Here is a 15,679-nt window from a genome sequence, read left to right on the forward strand (position 1 = left end):
GAGACGAAGACACACAAGGCAATGCGGACAGATGGGGCCTCTGAGCGTGGCCCCCGAGGCGGCCGGACAGGTGCGCGGGCACCTGCCCGCTGGTCCCGCGCACACGCCTGGCAGTGGCGAGGCGGCGACATCGCACCTGTTGGATGGAGCCTAGCGTGTCCGTGTACTTCTCCTCCGTTTGCTGGATCTCTCGCAGGCAGCAGCACCTCTTGTCATACTCTGTCATCTTGGGCTGAGCGCAGAGGGGAGAGGCCAGTGTTGGGGAGCCTGGGGCTGCACCCCCCACCTCCCGCGCGTGCACCTGCCTAAGCCCCGCCCTTCGTCCCCACGCACCGGCATGGGCACCGGCTCTGTGCGCATGAGGTCCTCGTAGATCTCATCGCCCTCCGCCTCGTCATTGTCCACGCAGTCGTACAGGTCCTCATCCTCCTCCACTGTGTCACTGTGGGACATTGAGTCAGGGCCGCCGCAGCCTCCCGGCCAGGTACCCCTCAGGCCCCCCAGGACAGGGCCATGTCCCTCTCGGAACAGCCAGAGAAGGGCCATGGTCCCAGACACTCACTCGATCTGGTCGGACAGTCCACTGTAGATGTCTTCATCGCCCACACTCTCCTCCTCAGTGGGGAAGGGCCTGGGGGGGGTGACAGGATGGGTTGAGCCAGAGGCCTGGGGGTACAGTGGGGAAGGGGGCTCCCAGGAAGGGGAGAGGGGGGGTCCAGACCAGCCCGAAACTGTTGCCTCCGTGGTTACTCACATGATCCCCTTGTTCTGGGCAATCGGGGTCCAGGACAGAGCAGACAGAGTGTAGATGACCTGTGAGGAGGGTCGCACTTTGCTCGGCAAGCCCCTCGCCCACCCCCACGCCAGAACACAGCCACGGACTTTGAGCAGCTGAGGCTGGACTCCGAGGTCAGATCCTGTGCTCCTGGGAGCCCAATTCAGGATGTCTTCACCTTCCCATCCCACGCCAGCATGCCAGCATCCCCGCAACTGAGCACCCATCGTTTGCTCCCATGGTTCTATCTAACCCTCGTAACCACTCAGGGAGGACGAGATGATATTCTCAAGGGCTCAGGAAGGCATGGCCACGTATCGGAGGTCACACACCAAGTGGTAGAGCAGGGACTCAAACCCAGTTCTGGCTGTCCTAAGCCTGGCTATTTGCATCTGGTGTCCGACCGGGTGTGGCCCTCTGTCCTTCCCTTGATAACCCTTGGCTTGCCCAGTGCAGACGTTCGTGGACGTGAACTGAAATCCAACCTTTGGGCTTTATGTGCCCAGCTCACAGACAGCTCAGCCACAGCTCACCTTCCCAAAATCCTGCACATCGAAGAGGTCGAAGGCCTCAAAGAGCTCGCTGCGCTTGAGGCCAAACTTCTCACAGCAGGTAGACAAGAAGGTGCGGATATTCTTAAGGCACAGGAACTGTGGAGACAGGTAGAAATTAGAGCTGGAAACATAATGAGACAGGGGAGAGGCTGAGCCCCAGGCAGTCTGACCGAGAGACTGGCGTAGAAGGGCATTAAGAAGGCAGGGCCCCCCTCTTCTCAGCGAACCGTACCTTCTTCTGATGAAGATCAAGCTGCACCCCTCATTTTTTTTTACTGAGGTAAAATTCATATAACGTAAAGTTACCCATTTACCGATAACCAAGGCGATATAAACATACGATGGAATATTACTCAGCCATCAAAAAGGAATGGTGAACATGGTTGAACGTTGAACACATTATGCTCAGGGACATAAGCCAGACACAGAAGGACAAACATTGCATGATTCCACCTATACAAGGTCTCTAGAACAGGCAAATATAGAGAGGCAAAAAGCGGAATGGGTAGGGAGGAGATGGGGAGTCCGCGTTTAACGGGGACAGAGTTTCACTTTGGGATGATGAGAAAGTCTGGGATTTAGAAGTAATGGTTACACAATGTTGTGATATACTTAATGCTGCTGAATTGCCTACCCGCAAATGGTTACAGTGATAAATATATTTTTTTTCCAAAAGAGGGAAGAAAAAGGAAAGAATGGAAAAGATGCAAAAAATGGAAAATAAATAGGAAGATGACCATTTAAACCCAATTATATCAATACATATACCAAATATAGTCTAAATAGTATTTAATACTACTTAAAAAGCAGAGATATTCAGACTAGAAAAGGAGAGACCCAATTATATGTTGCGCAGAAAAAGTGCATTCAAATATACTTTTTCAAATGCAGTGTATTCAAATATAAAACACAAACAGATTAAATGTCAAAGGATTAAAAAAAAACACCGGGTTTTGAAGAAACATGGTGGAGTGAGAGACGTCCCCAGATCTCTCCCTTTGAAATGACAATAAGCTAAACATCTAAAACTCAACAAAAAGCACCCAAACTGCACACCAGCACATCTAAGCGTGGGATCTGCGCATAAGAGCTACCACAGGTCAGAACACCGGGTTCCAGCCGGAGCTCCCTGTAGAAGGGGAAGGAGAGGAGAAGGTACTGCGAGTTCCCTGAACACCCCTGCCTGGGACAGCTGTGAGCTCCATGCAGATGGCGGCGGGGCCCAGTCATCAGGGCAGAAAGCAGAGAAACCGGGACAGCAGAGAAACAACAGTGGTTGCAAAACTGAGACTGAGCTGCAGCCCCAACCCCCAACCCAAAGGGCCCCTCCCCCCATACCCTCCGAGACCCATCACCGCGGAGCCCCAGGGGAATCTGAACGAATGCTGCCGACTCTGTCCCTAATATTAACAGGGACTAAGACTAAGAGTAGTGAACAAGATTAAACATCTATAAGAAAAAAAAAACCATTATTAAGGCTTTATGTAAAGCAGAGATCCAAGAGCTTAGATGCTACCTACTGGAAACCAGAAGAAAAGCACCTTCTTTGCAACAGGCTAAAGAGAGACCTTTATATAATAAATCTTCTCTCTGGGGAAAAAAAACAAAAAACAAAAAAGCAGAATACACTTCCATTAATACAGGTAGAGAAATAGTTCATTAAACACCATGAACAACCAAGGTGACAAGGCATCTCAGAAAGAAAGAGAAAAATCTCCAGAAAATAAGCTTATAGACATGGAAATATGCAATCTAAACGACAGAGAATTCAGGTTGGTACTTCTGAAAAAACTCAGTGAGTTCTGAAACGAGTCATATCGACAATTTCAGAAATTGCAGAAACGTGATGAGCAGAATGAGTTGTCTAGCAAAGACATCGAAACCCTCAAAAAGAACAGAATAGATCTTCTGGAGATTAAAAAAAAAAAAAAACACTGCAAGAGTTGAAAAATGAAATAGCAAGCTTGGGAAATAGAGTCGACCGAATGGAGGAAAGGATCAGTAATATCGAAGACAGAAATCTAAAAATAAATCAGAAAGAAGAGAGAAACTGAAGAATGAAAAATAATGAAAGAGAAATTCAAGAACTAGCTGATACCATCAGGAGAGGAAACATAAGAATAATGGACATTATTGAAGGCAAGGAAAAGGAGCAGGGACTAGAAAGCATTTTCAGACAAATAGTGGACAAGAATTTCCCAAACCTAAGGAATGAGCTGGAGCTTGGAATTCAAGAAGTCAACAGAACACCCAATTATCTCAACCCAAAAAGGCCTTCACTAGGCCACATTGTATTAAAGTTATCAAAAATCAACGAAAACACAGAATACTCAGGGTAGGCAAGGAGAAGAAAACGGTAACTTATAAAGGAAAACCCATTAGATTATCATCAGACGTCTCAGCACAGACCTCCTTATAAGCCAGAAAAAAGTGGAATTCAATATTGAAACTATTAAGTGAAAGGAACTACCAGCCTAAAATAACATATCCAACTAAGCTCTCCTGTAGATATGAAGGAGAAATTAAGACCTTTCCAAACATACAAAATTTCAGGGAATTCTCCACTACGAGGCCTGCACTACAGAAAATACTGAAAGGGGTCAGCTCCCCTAAAACAAAATGGAAAAAAAGTTAGGAGTAAGGTGACTATTAGGCAAATGGAAGCAGAGGAGCGCAACCCTTAGTAAGAACAAGGCATTATAAGCTTCAACAGTAAGGAGAGAATTGCTGGAGCAAGACAGTAATGAACGTTCGGCATCCATAGGGACAAACTGAGACAACAATGACTGAAAAGGGGAGAATTCAAAGATCCAGATTCTTAAAGGGGGTGGAAATAAGGCACACACAGAAGAAAATGGACAACTACATATGCATAACCATCCTTTACATACTCGTAATAAGAACCACACACCAAAGATTCAGAACTGAAGTATATACCATCAAACAAGAAGAACTAGAGGGAAAACCCACAAAAGCCAACCAAAATAGAGAAAACAGGAACACAAGGACAAAGAAGCAATGGAAACACCGAGCTACCAGGAAGCAAAAGATAAAATGGCTAGAGGAAAACCTCATGTTTCAATAATCACCCTAAATGTAAATGGACTGAACTCACCAATAAAAAGACAAAGGGTTGCAGAATGGATCAAAAAACAAACCCCAACCATATGCTGCCTCCAGGAGACACGTCTCAGCTCCAAAGACAAAAATAGACTCAGAGTGAAAGGGTGGAAAATGACATTTCAAGAAAATGGCATTCAGAGAGTAGCGGTACTGATATCGAAAGAAGTAGACTTCAAAATAAAAAAGATAAAGAAAGATACTGAGGAACACTTCGTAGTGATAAGGGAGTCATATACCGAGAGCACGTAAAACTTCTTAATATCTATGCTCCCAATCAAGGGGCCCCAAAATATATAAAGCAATTACTAACAGAACTAAAGGGAGAAACCAAGCAAAACACTATCGTAGTAGGGAATCTAAATGCCCCACTGTCAGATATGGACAGATCATCCAAACAGAAAATCAATAAGGAAAAAACATCCTTCGATAACACATTAGACCACCTGGACATAATTGACATTTACAGAGCCTTTCATCCCCAAACAGCTGCTTATACATTCTTCTCTAGTGCACATGGAACAGTCTCGAGGATTGAACACATACTGGGACACAGAGACAGCCTCGACAAGTATAAGAGGGTTGAAATCACACCAACCGTATTCTCTGATCATAATGCTTTGAAACTAGGGATCGACTGCAAAAAGAAATCAGGAAGAACCACAAATACAAGGAGATGAAACAACATGCTCCTAAAGAATGACTGGGCCAGAGAAGAAGTAAAAAGAGAGACCAAGAGAAACACAGAAACGAATGATAATGATACTATAACACATCAAAACTTTTGGGAGACAGCAAAGGCGGTCTTAAGAGGAAAGCTCATATCATTACAGGCCTAGCTCAAAAAACCAGAACGAGCCCGAATAAACAACCTAACACTTCATCTTAAAAAAAAACTAGAAAAGAACAAATGAGACCTAAAGTCAGAAGGAAAGAAATAATCAAAATTAGAGCAGAAATAAATGAAATCGAAAACAGAAAAAATAAAGAAAGAAAGAAATGCAACAAAAAGCTGGTTCTTTGAGAAGATTAAGAACATTGACAAACCCCTGGTTAGACTCACTAAAGAAAAAAGAGAAAGGACACAAATAAACAAAATCAGGAATGAAAGAGGGGAAATTACAACCGATATCACAGAAATACAAAAAATCATACAATACTATGAAAAAATATATAACGCCAAATTTAATAGTACTTAGTACTAGTACTAAGTACTTAGAAAATAGTACTACTACTTAGAAAAATACAACCTTCCTAGAGTGAATCAAGAAGAACTGGAAAATCTAAATAGACCAATCAGCAGTATGGAAATTGAAACAATCAAAAACCTACCAAAAAGTAAAAGTCCAGGACCAAATGATTCACCAGGAAATTCTACTAAACGTTCCAAGAAGATTTAATACCTATTCTCCTCAAATTCTTCCAAAATATCGAAGAGTAGGCAATAATTCCCAACTTATTTTATGAGGCCAAAACCTGGTAGAGATAACACAAAAAAAATGAAAACTACAGAACAATATCTCTCATGAACACAGATGCAAAAATCCTAAATAAGATACTAACGAACCGAATACAGCAATATATTTAAAAGATTATACGCCACAATCGAATGAGCTTAATCCCAGGGGCACTGGGATGGTTCCACATATGCAAATTGATTGATGTGATATACCACAGAAACAAATTAAAAAATAATCATATGACCATATCAATTGATGCAGAAAAAGCCTTCGACAAGATATAGCATCCGTTTATGATCAAAACACTTAACAAAATCAGCATAACTACTAGAAACCATAAGCAAATACAGTAAAGTCTCTGGATAAAAAAATCAACATTCAAAAATCCATAGCGTTCCTATATTCTAACAATGAAGTGTCGGAAAAAGAAGTGGAAAAAATAATTCCTTTTGCAAGTGCAACAAAAAGAAAAAAAATACCTAGGAATAAATCTAACGAAACAGTGAGGGACCTATATGATGAAAACTATAAAACGCTATTAAAAGAAATTGAAGAAGATACAAAGAAATAGAAAGATGCTCTGTACTCTTGGATTGGAAGAATTGACATAGTTAAAATGACCATATTACCTAAAGCATTATACAGATTTAATGCAATCCTCATCGAAATCCCATTGGCATTTTTTAAAGAAGCAGAACAAAAAATTATCAGCTTTGTGTAGAAGCACAAAAGACCCCAAACAGCCAAAGCCATCCTGAGAAAAAAGAATGAGCCTGGAGGCATCACTCAGCCCGACTTCAAATTATACTACAAAGTGACAGTAATCAAAAACAGCATGGTATTGGCAAAAAAAAAAAAAAAAAAAACAGACACACGGACCAGTGGAACAGAATTGAGAGTCCAGAAGTAAACTGATAATTATATGGACAAATAATCTTCAACAAAAAAGCCAAAAACATACAGTGAAGAAAGGAAAGCCTCTTCAATAAATGGTGCTGGGAAAACTGGAAAGCTACCTGCAAAGGAATGAAACTAGACTGGTGTCTGTCACCACACACCAAAATTAACTCAAAATGGAGTAAGGACATAAATATAAGACCTAAAACAATAAAATGCATTAAAAAAAACCATAGGAACTAAACTCAAGGACCTTGGACTTAAAGAGGATTTTATGACTTTCACTTCAAAAGCAAGGGAAGTAAAAGCTAAAATGAATGAATGGGATTACATCCAACTAAAAAACTTCTACTGAGCAAAAGAAACCATCAACAGGGTAAATAGACAACCATCCGAATGGAAAGATATATTTTTAAGCAATGCCTCCAATAAGGCCCTAATAGCCAAAATATACAAAGAACTCATACGACTAAATAACAACAAAAAATCAAATGATCTAATCAAAAAATGGGCAGAGGACCTGAACAGACACTTCTCCCTAGAGGACATACAAATGGCCAACAAATATTTGAAAAGATGCTCATCCTCACTAGCTATTAGGAAAAGGCAAATCAAAACCACAGTGAGATACCAGCTCACATCTGTTAGAATCGCTAGAATCAACGGGACAAGTAATAACAAATGTTGGCGAGGATGCAGAGAAATAGGAACCCTCATACACTGCTGGTGGGACTGCAAATTGCTACAGCCACTATGGAAAACTGTATGGAGGTTCCTCAAAAGACTAAGAATTGATCTACCATATGATCCAGCAATCCCTCTACTGGGTATTTACCCCTAAAGACTTGAAAACCCGTATCCAAAAAGATATTTGCACACCGATGTTCACAGCACCATTATTCACAGTGGCCAGGACATGGAAGCAACCGAAGTGTCCTACAATACACGATTGGCTAAAGAAGCTGTGGCACATATATACAATGGAATATTACTCAACCATAAGAAGAGATGAAATACTGCCATTTGTGACAACATGGATGGAACTTGAGATAATCATGCTAAGCAAAATAAGCCAGATAGAAAAAGCTGAAAATCACATGATATCACTTATATGTGGGATATAAACCTAAAAGCAACAAATGAACAGGATGAACAGAGACTCATGGACATGGACTATAGACTAGTAGTTATCAGAAGATAAGGGGTGGGGGGAGTGGGGAGGTGGACAGGGTAAAGGGGGTCAAATATGTGGTGACAGAAAGAAATCTAACTCGGGAGGTGAACACACAGTGTCAACATATATATTCCTTACTGTTAAAGTGTTCAGCTGAAACTTATTGGATTTTGTTAACCGAGTCAGCATAAAAATTAATTAATTTTAAATATATATATGTGTGTGTGTGTGTGTGTGTATTCACACACACACACACACACACACACACACACACATATATACACACACACACCAACAAAGCACTGACCAAAAGTATATTTTAGAGCAAAAAATATTACCAGAAATAGTCATTTTCTAATGATAAAAAAAGTTATGTGACCATTATAATCCTCATTGTTTGTTTATATGTCTTTTAACACAGCTTTAAAATACATCGAGCAAATACCAATATAACCACAAGAAGTGATAGAGAAACCCACAGTTACAGTTGGAGATTTCCACAGGGCTCCCTCTGTAGCTGATACGAGTGGACAGAAAGTTGGTAGGGTGTAGAAAAACTGAACGACACCATCAAGCAACTTGACCAACTTGACAAAACTTTTACGTACATTTCAGACTGAGATAATGAAATCCAATGCATTAATATGCAAATGTCTGGTCTATTCAGGGAAAAATGAAAAATTATTTGCATATAACCATTAAATCACATGCTTGATATAGAGATGGAAAAGTATAATTTTACTTCTGTTCTTTGTTTTTTATAATAAACTTTATATTTATAAAAATACATACTTACGTAATTTTATTTACATGAAAAAAGCACGAATCGTCCATCATAATGACATTTTAACCATAAATCATTTCAAAGTGGCATTTAGTGGCCACCACGTCACGCAGCCACCGCGCCAGCCAGTTCCCAGGCATTTTCATCTCCCGGGAGGAAGCCCCGTCCGCAGGCAACAGCCCCGTCTGCTCCCCACCGGCCCCTCTCCCTGGAGTCCGCTCGTCTGCTTTCTGTCTCAGAGTTTACCTGTGTCCACCCACTAACAGGTAAGCAAAATAAGGTGCATGCATACAGGGACTGCTATGCCATAAAGAGGGACAAAGTCCTGACACGCATTACAAAGTAGATGACCCTCACAAATAGGAGGCTCCCTGAGAGAAGCCAGATACAAAAGGCCATGTACTGCACCGTGACATCTACGGGAAGTGTCCAGAACAGGTACGTCCGTAGGGACAGAGAGCGAGCGGACTCGTGGCTGCCGGGTTCTGAGGAGGGGAGAGAATGGGAGGGACGGCTAATGGGGACGGGGTTTCTTCTCGGGGTGATGAATACGTGTGTTGGTACATCAGCAACAACCAATCAGAATATGTTTGTTTGTTTGTTTGTGTAAGATAACATTTGCGGAATCTAGAATAAGCAAAACTAACCTACGATGATAGAAATCAGTTCAGTGGTTGCTTCTGGTGTGGGGAGGGCAGCGGAGACTGACTCAGAAATCCCACAAGTGCTGGAAACGTTCGGAGCACGGACGGATGAGGGTGTGGGTTGCATGGGGCGCACACGGGCTAGAACTGACTGACCGGTAAACTCAAGACTAGAGATCTCACAGCACGAAAATAGGGCTTTCATTTAAAAAGGATACTGTTTACCTTCGCCTAAAAAATACCAAACAAGCAAACAAATTTTAAAAAGCTAGTAATCTCCGTCAAGTCTGACAAAAAGAAGTAGAAATCCTTTATGGAGAAAATTATAAAATGCTATTAAAAGACATGAAAAAAGATCTAATAGAGTGAAACGCATACTAATTCTTATACAGAAAGACTCAATATTTTAAAATTTTCAGCCCTCTCTAAAATTGAGCTATAGATTCAACGCGACTTCAATTAAAATCCCCAAATGTGTTTTTTAAAAATAAGATTTATTCTAAGCCAGATCATATCCATTCATTCTGAAGCTTAAGGATTTTGCTTGTTTCTTTGTTTAATAATTTATGGTTTGTTGGGTTTTTCATTGAGCGTGACACGTAAATGTTAAAATTTGTATGGAAAAGCAGAGTCACAAACAGCCAAGACAAGTCTATAAAGGAAACTGGGAGTACTGGTTCTATCAGATATTAAGATCTATCACAAATCCACAGGAATTAAGACAACATGACTATGGCAGTTAGCCTCCAAGATGGCCCCCGTGGTCCCCGGGTCCCACCGTTCATGCCCTGTCTGTAACCCCTGCCCTCACTGAACTCAGGATGGCCCTGTGTGACTAGGAGCATAGCAGAAGTAACAATACAGGACTACTCTTCGAGCCCAAGGAATAAGGGGCATCGCTGGCCCCACTGGGTCTCTTGACAAGCCACGAGTTGAAAATAGATATTTGTTACACATTCATACCCAAAATACATAAAGAACTCCTAATGATTCAATAAGAGACAAATGATTTAATCAGAAGTGGGCAAGACACAAACAGGCTTTCACCAAAGAGAAATTACATTGGCCCCCAAGCCCATGAAGAGATGATTGACCCCAGCAGTTACCAAAGAAATGCTAATTAAAATCACAAAATACAATTCCCTGCCCACCAGATACACAAAATTTTTAAAGTCAGGCAAATACGGAGTACCGGCGAAGAGGTAGGACCCAGAAATCCATCTCACGGCTTCCTGGAGCATGAACTGGTTTAGAAACTCAGGAAACAGTTTGTCATCATCTACCCTTTGCCCCCAAATTTCTAGATTTAAATCATAAAGAAAAACTTGCATAGGCACCAAGAGAGATGTATGTACAAGGGTACCCAGAGCAAGGATGCTGGTAAGAAGCCCACAGAAGCCAGCACTCAGGATGGCCCCAGCGGCTCTGCCTCCCGGGGTCCCGCTGTGTGTGGCTGCCTCTGAGTGTGGGCAGGACTTGACTTGCTCCCAATGAGCAGAATTAGACGGTAATGACCGTATGGAACTCAAAGACTAGGTTCACAAAGGTGGTGTAGAGCCTCTCCCTCCCCTTCTCCCTCTCCCACCTCCCCTCACCCCCTCTCCCTCTCTCCCTCCTCACTCTAGGGGAAACCATGTTATAAGCGGCTCCAGGGAGAAGCCCACAAGGCACAGACTTGAGAGGTCTTGCCAACAGGAGAGTAAGCCATCTCGGAAACTAATCTTCCATCCCCAAACTCCTGATGATGGCGCCCCAGACCAACACCTCGATGAACCTCATGAGATACCCTGAACCCGAACCAGACCCTTGACCCTCAGAAATCCTATGAGATGATAAATGTTCATTTGCGCTTAAATCTTGGAGTGATTTGTTACACAGCAATAGCTAACTAATACAAACCCAGAAATAGAAACACCCCAAATATCCATCGAGAGCTGAGTGAATAAATACATCATGGTAATTTAACACAGTGGAATACGACACATTGCATTACAAAAGGATTAACTGCAGCCACGTACATAGGCGTGGATAAATGTCAAAAACATGATGTTGGCTGACAGAGCAACTCTCATACATATAAGTCCATTTATATCAAGTATAGACATTGGCAAAATTGAGCAGTACGATGTTTACGGATATACAGCAAAACTGTAAAAAAAATGTCAAAGAAATGATCGACTAAAAATTCAGGGCTTCTGGGGGGGCGGGGCAAAGGAAAGGGCATGCGTGCCGTCAGGGAGGGGCGCACAGGGAGCCCCGAAACCGTTTTCCACACTGTGCATCATGACCCATCAGCGGGTCACGGAATCGGCAGATCCCACTAGAAGGAACGGAATACATTGCACTGTTTGGGATGTAGACGAGGCAGGAACGAATTCATTCGACTTCCATCTCGCTTGCCTCATGTCCTTGAGCCCCCGAGGCGGCGGGCTGAGGAGTCACGGGGGGAGATGCATCTGCTCTGGTTAGAGTCCCAAAAGCTTGAGAAACACCATGGTACGGATTCCCCAAAAGTGGTCAGTTCTAATTCTTCACCAGAGCGATGGGTACGGCGTTCATTTTATCATTCTTTACGTGTCTCTTACCCTTCTCACACACCCACATGCATAGCTGATAGATTTCGCATGAGGAAAAACACGGAACACAATAGAATGAAGCTAAGACTAGGCCTGGAAAAGACCCAAAGAGAGGGTGGTCTCCATCAACTGTGTGAACTGACATTCTTTGTGGTATTCCCAAAGTTGGCCTAAAATCATCTCAGGTGCCAACCGATGCCACACGTTGATTAAAATTACATACACTGGCCTCACATTTGTTCTTTGGCTACAGTTGTCTGGGGGTGTTTCTTATGCTACAGATTGAATAGCACACTAAGGTTCCATCCGTATATTAGTTTGGATCAGCGGAAGCAGCCCCTAAGAGGAGGACTTGGGGTACAAGTAATTTATCCGGGAAGTGGTCCAAGAAGGACTCGGGGCAGCAGGGAAGTGGTACAGGGAGGGGAAAGAGGTGTCATTAGATGCTGCAGAAGCAAAGTGGAGCTCCATCCCCTGGGGACCTCTGGGAGATGAGGCAGACATCGTGCAGAACCGTCCCTCTGAGATAGGGTGCCCCGTTAACCCTCCAGCGCTGGCTGACGGCGGCCGCCTCTCAGGCGTTAACTTCCCAGCACTTCCGGGCCGCCCTGCACAGGCTGGGACTCTGCCCGTAGACTCTCGTGTCATCTGACTGCGTTCACGCGCTGCCCAGGCTCACGCTGCTCAGGCTCCGCGGGTCTCCTCACTCTTCCTAGGTCCAGCCCCAGGGCCTTTGCATGGGCTGTGCCCTTCTGCTTAGAATGTCCCCTCCCCCCGGCTCCCCAATTAACCTGCTACCTCCCGTCCTTGTCCCTGTCACACCTCGGATGAGATGCGGCTTCTCGGTGAGGCCTTCTCGGCCACGCGAAAACTGCACCGCACGCTCGCCGCAAGGCCCCCGGCGCTCGCTCTTTTCCCCATAGAACGGATGGCCTGGAGCACCGCGCGCCCCGCGGAGCTCGCGCTCTCCTGTCTGTCCGTCCTCCCCCGCCCTCCCCCGCGCGCCAGGGCACCGAGGCCGTGAGGGCGGGGTTCGCCCTGTGTTTCGTTCGCTGCTGTGGCCTTGGCACCTAGTTCAACGGCTGGTGCGTAGTAGGTGCTCAATAAAAGTCAGTGAGTGAGTGAATGAATGAATCGCGCTGGGCAGGTGGGACAACTATGACTCAGAGAGGAGGCGTCCGCTGCCCGAGGCCACGGACGCAGGAACGGGGCGCCAGACACCGGTCTCTGGGCTCGGAGCCATGCCCCTCGCCACGGCACGGCTCTGCCTCCTCGAGCCACGGCCAGCTGCCTCCCGGCGCCACCCAGGCCCGTGACAGGGCGTGTGGCACATGACAGGAAGCGCACGGACCGCTCTGCGGCCCGCAGCCTGGGCGGGTCCGGGCTGACTCCAACAGGGCTTGCAGGTCGCCCAGGGCAACAGTGCAGATGGCCCCATCTGGCCTGGGCGAACAAGTTCCTTCCAGACCTCGGAGGGCCCAACTGGGCCTTGAGGCTCCTTCCCCCAAGTCATGTGACACCTCAAAGGCAGAAAGGCGCAGAGGGGTGACCTCAGACAGCAGGAGAGACTGAGGTTAGACCACCAGAAGGACTTCCTGGCAGCCTGCGGTGTGGGAGAAGGTGGCAAAGGACAGGAGGCCCTTTAAACAAGGCGCATGTAGGGGCGTAGGGACACTTCCTCTCTGCCTGGGGGGGGGGGGGGGTGTGGACAATCCCCGTGGCTCCCTGCTCCACCCACCAGAACACCAGAGTCGGGCTGGCATCTGACCCTCATGTAAATCAGGCCCCTGGCACTTCCCCTTCGCCTGCAGGCCCCCCAAACTTACAGCCCCTGCCCCAGAGGGAGGGAGAGCTGGCAGGGGCTCGCTCGCCGCCCTCCCTCAGGGAGCCACGGGGCAGGGACAGACACCCCTTCTGGGGCCCAGGGAACCCCAAGCTGGGCATAACTGCTGCAGTCAGCTCCCCCGCCCCCACCCCCACCCCACCCCCGCCCCAGGGAGCCTGCCGGAAACAGGAAACGCCTGTTGCCGGGGCTTGCTGGAGAGACAGAGAAGGGGGGCCCTCCGTGTTCAGCCCTTGCAGCCCCATAATTTTGGGGCTCCAAGACTTCATCTTGCAGATCAGAGAGGGTGGCGTGCTATGCGCCCTTTGCAAAGCCTGGAAGCAGAGACGCCAAGTGTCCACTACTCCTGGCCATCAAAACCCACCGGGGGCCAGCCTGTCTCTCTTCCTCCCCCGCCCCCCACCCAGCACGCGCCCAGCCCACATCTCAGCGTCAGCCAGTCAGTCAGCCGAGGGGCTCCACACGGACAGGGCCTCCAGACAGACGCGGCTCGCCTCCCGGCCCTGCCGCTGCAGGCTGAGGGGCCTCCGATGGGTCCCTGGACCTTCCGGTGCTTCGGCGTCCTTATCTTCACATTGGGAGTGAAAATGCCAACCACACCTCCCCTCCGCCACCTGGAGCACTCGGAACGGTCATGCAGTCACTCGGCAAGCGCATGCACAGTGCCTACTGGGTGCCAAGCCCTGGGACCCGGTGATGACCAACACAGACCCCGGTCCCCACGGAGCTGATGCAGTCTGCTGGGGACTGTACTGAGCAGATAGTAACGCCAATAATTGATCCATGACCATAGCGATGGGGGAGTATGAAAACCGCACAGAGAGCCATGGGATGTGGTCCAACGGGAGACACATCTGGCGGAGACTAAGGGACGGCGCCGGAGGGGAGCCGCGTCCCAGGCGACCAGCGGGCGCTGCTCCGCGGACATCCGAGGGTGCGCACCGTTTGGCAGTTTCTTCCAAAGTCCATCATGCTCTAACCGTGCAACCCAGCCCATCCCCAGGCATCTACCCCAAGAGAAACGAAAGCAAACGTTCATCTCGAAACCTGCACTGGGACGTTCGCAGCGGCTTCGTCTGCAAAAGCCAAAAACAGTAGAAATGACCCAAACGTCCATCAGCAGAATGGGGAGTGCGCCGGGCAGAGGGAAGCACATGCGAGGGGGGCTCTGTTCGTTCCAGCACCCCTTCCCTGATCCAACAGCCACGGAGCATCCATCCACGACGCTCCAGGCTGTGGGCCGAGGGCCGCAGATACGGCTGTGAGCAAAGGAGGGACCCATCCCATCCCCGCCCCGGTGAGGCGGACCTCCCGGCAGAAGGAGGCAGAACGACGCGTTACAAGGACATGAATGCGGCTTGTGAGAAGGTGGTAACTAGTAAGGGACAGAAATAGGCAGGGAAAGCAGGGCGGGAATGCCAGGAGGCAGAGCAATTCTAAATAAGGGGGTGCGAGAAGCCTCGATGCAGCAAAGGCTGGGAGGACGGAGCCGTCCAGGGGCTCGGGGTGGCGGAAAGGCCGGCGCGGGGTCCCGAGGGTGGGCTCTGCCTCGCGTGATCGGGGCAGAGGCGGGACACCAGTTCCCGCCCCAGGTCCTAGCTCTCGCTGAATGGCCCCGGCCCCTGGTCACACCACCTCCTTCCACTCTTCCCCCAGTCCAGTGCTACGCCCACCCGTCTCCTCAGCTGCCTCATCACCCAGTGGCCACGTCTCTGAATTAAATCCTCTCTCTTTGAGAGACCTCAGATTATTTCTCCTTTCCTAGCAGAGTCCTGACTGGGAGAGCTGGAAATCTGAATCCGAGGCTAGCTCCATAACCACGGGAGAGGCTCAGCGGCCCCTCAAAGAGGCC

The 15,679-nt window shown here is 47.0% G+C and overlaps 1 protein-coding gene across 2 annotated transcripts in view; it reads right to left on the minus strand.

Moving 5' to 3' along the window:
* The window catches only part of VAV1 (vav guanine nucleotide exchange factor 1), a 48,884-nt gene that overhangs the window by 21,227 nt on the left and 11,978 nt on the right, over window positions 1-15,679 (minus strand). For both annotated transcript variants that reach the window (XM_016145510.2, XM_016145519.2), the window contains exons 2-6: window positions 1,309-1,425; window positions 755-813; window positions 563-631; window positions 334-442; window positions 137-232 (exon numbers count right to left, since the gene is read on the minus strand). In XM_016145510.2, the coding sequence (XP_016000996.2) occupies window positions 137-232; window positions 334-442; window positions 563-631; window positions 755-813; window positions 1,309-1,425 (450 nt within the window). The remainder of the gene's footprint in view (window positions 1-136; window positions 233-333; window positions 443-562; window positions 632-754; window positions 814-1,308; window positions 1,426-15,679) is intronic.

Source organism: Rousettus aegyptiacus, unplaced genomic scaffold (assembly GCF_014176215.1).
Source record: "Rousettus aegyptiacus isolate mRouAeg1 unplaced genomic scaffold, mRouAeg1.p scaffold_m13_p_16, whole genome shotgun sequence".
Classification (NCBI taxonomy): domain Eukaryota; kingdom Metazoa; phylum Chordata; class Mammalia; order Chiroptera; family Pteropodidae; genus Rousettus; species Rousettus aegyptiacus.